The sequence below is a fragment of the Salvelinus namaycush genome, chromosome 8 (genome assembly GCF_016432855.1).
Source record: "Salvelinus namaycush isolate Seneca chromosome 8, SaNama_1.0, whole genome shotgun sequence".
NCBI classification, from domain to species: Eukaryota; Metazoa; Chordata; class Actinopteri; order Salmoniformes; family Salmonidae; genus Salvelinus; species Salvelinus namaycush.
In genome coordinates this window covers 59,827,406-59,830,647 of record NC_052314.1, presented here as the reverse complement: position 1 = coordinate 59,830,647, position 3,242 = coordinate 59,827,406, and the positions used below count along the sequence as shown (strand labels likewise).

The 3,242-nt window shown below is 47.3% G+C and overlaps 1 protein-coding gene across 1 annotated transcript; it reads right to left on the bottom strand.

Annotated features, from left to right (window-relative positions):
• Positions 1 to 369: 369 nt before the first annotated feature.
• Positions 370 to 1,325, bottom strand: LOC120053016 (gastrula zinc finger protein XlCGF49.1-like). Its single transcript, XM_039000269.1, has one exon. It carries the CDS (start codon positions 1,033 to 1,035, stop codon positions 370 to 372), a length of 666 nt encoding a protein of 221 aa, XP_038856197.1. The 5' UTR covers positions 1,036 to 1,325.
• Positions 1,326 to 3,242: the final 1,917 nt, after the last annotated feature.

Here is a 3,242-nt window from a genome sequence, read left to right as displayed (position 1 = left end):
ACAAGGTTGTCACTCTTCATCAGTGAAGCATTTTTACAGACACCATCACACCATCACCATATCATCTACTCTGTCTCATCATACTCATTCTTTCCTTAGTTCACATCATCCAGTTCCCTACTACATCCAAAACCAACAAAATTAACTACAAACAAACAAACGTTGGTGCGGCAGGTAGCCTAGTGGTTAGAGCGTTGGGGCAGTAACCGAAAGGTTGCTGGATCGAATCCCCGAGCTGACAAGGTAAAAATCTGTCGTGGCAGTTAATCCACTGTTCCCCAGAAAACTGTCATTATAAATAAGAATTTGTTCTTAACTGACTTGCCTAGTTAAATAAAGGTAAAAAAAATAGAACTACATTACATGTCACTATACACAGGCCGTGTGCATTTTTTGCAGGTGTAACCTGAGGTAGCTCCTCTCCGAGTACCTCTTCTCACAGTGCGTACATGCAAACGGCCTCTCTCCCGTGTGGACCTTCAGGTGCCTCTTCAGCTGGTGCTGGTGGGAGAACCTCTTCTCACACTGGGGGCAGCTGAAGGGTTTCTCCCCTGTGTGGACTCTCTGATGGCTCTTCAGGTGGCCAGCCCGGGCAAAGCGCATTTGACACTGGGTACAGTTGAATGGTTTCTCCCCAGTGTGCATCCTCTGGTGGATCTCCACCTGTTTGGGAAAACTGAATGCTTTCCCACAGAATGAACATGGGAAGCGCTTCTCTTTGGCGCTGCCAGCTTTACAGATTCCATCTCCACTACTGTCATTTGTCAATGGGCTTGTGTAGCCATTTAGTGTTGAGGCACTGGCATTGTCTGAGGTCTGGTTTAACATTAGGAGAGTGTGAGGAGGACAAGCGCCAGGGAGTGTCTGTGTTGTCGCAGGGTCCATGTTCCAGTTGATAGATCCTATAGAAGGCAGGCTGAAGGCAGCACCTGTTAGGGGGTTAACCTGAGGCACCATCAGTCTCTCTGAATCACAACTATAGGAGCAGGATGGAGCATCGCTAGCAGAGTCTGTGTCTGTTCTCTCCAGCTGCATACGGACACCTACCCAACCCTGCAGACCAAATCTACGTCTCGCCCTGGTCTCAGCCAGTATGTTGTCATGGAGACTAAATTCGGTTGTTTTGTGTTCGACTGTCAGTTTCTGGTTGTGGTTAACAGTGTTGTTCCCCAGACGAGAGTTGAAGACGCTGTCCAATCCACTGACCTCTATTATATCGCTTCTGGTCCTGGCCTGATCAGTGAAGTTGCCCCTTAGGCCTTTGGCTGGACCGGTCTGGGTCTGGGAATCCAAGATGGCCACCCAATCTCTGTTAGCATCCAGCCAACCACCTGCAGGAAGAGGTTACAAAATATACTTTAAAAACATGTAGAGAAAACTCTACATATGGAGTTTTTTGTCAATTACCTAATAATTTTCATACATTATGTGTGTTTTTGTATGTAAACATAAGTTGCATTTGATGAATTAAGGAAACATAATAGCCAAGTGCATCACTATTCCCATTAAAGATGTATTAATGTATGTAGACCATATTATTACTCCCTTACCTTGCACCCCCAGCTTTAGTCCACTCAGGAGGTCAATGCTCTCTGGTTCATCCTCTATTGTCTCCTCTTTGACTAGCAGCAGATCAGGCTTCCCATCCTCCATGTCTACTGACTGTAAGAGATACAGAGTGAGATGATGTTGGATAAAGACATTTGATATGGGTTGGCGCCCCCCCTTGGGTTGTGCCGTGGCGGAGATCTTTGTTGGCTATACTCGGCCTTGTCTCAGGATGGTGAGTTGGTGGTTGAAGATATCCCTCTAGTGGTGTGGGGGCTGTGCTTTGGCAAAGTGGGTGGGGTTATATCCTTCCTGTTTGGCCCTGTCCGGGGGTATCATCGGATGGGGCCACAGTGTCTCCTGACCCCTCCTGTCTCAGCCTCCAGTATTTATGCTGCAGTAGTTTATGTGTCGGGGGGCTAGGGTCAGTTTGTTATATCTGGAGTTCTTCTCCTGTCTTATCCGGTGTCCTGTGTGAATTTAAGTATGCTCTCTCGAATTCTCTCTTTCTCTCTTTCTTTCTCTCTCTCGGAGGACCTGAGCCCTAAGACCATGCCTCAGGACTACCTGGCATGATGACTCCTTGCTGTCCCCAGTCCACCTGGCCGTGCTGCTGCTCCAGTTTCAATTGTTCTGCCTGCAGCTATGGAACCCTGACCTGTTCACCGGACGTGCTACCTGTCCCAGACCTGCTGTTTTCAGCAGGTCTGAAAACAGCAGAAGTACTAGAAGTACTCTTAATGATCAGCTATGAAAAGCCAACTGACATTTACTCCTGAGGTGCTGACTTGCTGCACCCTCGACAACTACTGTGATTATTATTATTTGACCATGCTGGTCATTTATGAACATTTGAACATCTTGGCCATGTTCTGTTATAATCTCCACCCGGCACAGCCAGAAGAGGACTGGCCACCCCTCATAGCCTGGTTCCTCTCTAGGTTTCTTCCTAGGTTTTGGCCTTTCTAGGGAGTTTTTCCTAGCCACCGTGCTTCTACACCTGCATTGCTTGCTGTTTGGGGTTTTAGGCTGGGTTTCTGTACAGCACTTTGAGATATCAGCTGATGTAAGAAGGGCTATATAAATACATTTGGTTTGATTTGACCACCCTGCTATGGACCATCTTCTGATTGGGCAATGAGGGATTGCTATGAGTCCTATGCAAACGTGTTAGTTGATATGATTACTTGACCTTCTTTAATGGTTTGATAATTCAAAGGCATGGTCCCACACTACCTAACAATATATCAAGACCTGTGCCCTTATACACAAAGAGTCTCAGAGTAGAAGTTCTGATCGAGGATCAGGTCCTCCACCTCATTACATAGTCATTCATTATGATCTAAAAGGCCGAACTGATCCTAATTCAGCACTCCAACTCTGAGAGGCTTAGTGGAATACGGCCCGACCTAATACCATTCAGACAGTAGTTTACAGTGGGCTCACCTCAGTGAGACTGTGTGTGGTCCTGTGCTGCTCAGCTGGTTCCTCTGTGGGTTCAGGAGGAGGTGTAGTCTGGTTGTCCTCCATGACCATGGTCCCCTCAGGGTTCCCCAGACCCTCCCCATACCCCTCCTCCTTCACCAGCAGCACCTCTGGACCCTTCTCCTCCTGGAAGAGACAGATGATACAGATTACACAGACATACATTCCCTCAGGTACATACACACACAGATAATAAACCCACTTTCAAC

What these genes read in the sequence shown, in the direction of transcription:
- LOC120053016 (XM_039000269.1), bottom strand. Translation starts at nt 1,035, where the DNA reads ATGCAGCTGGAGAGAACAGACACAGACTCTGCTAGCGATGCTCCATCC.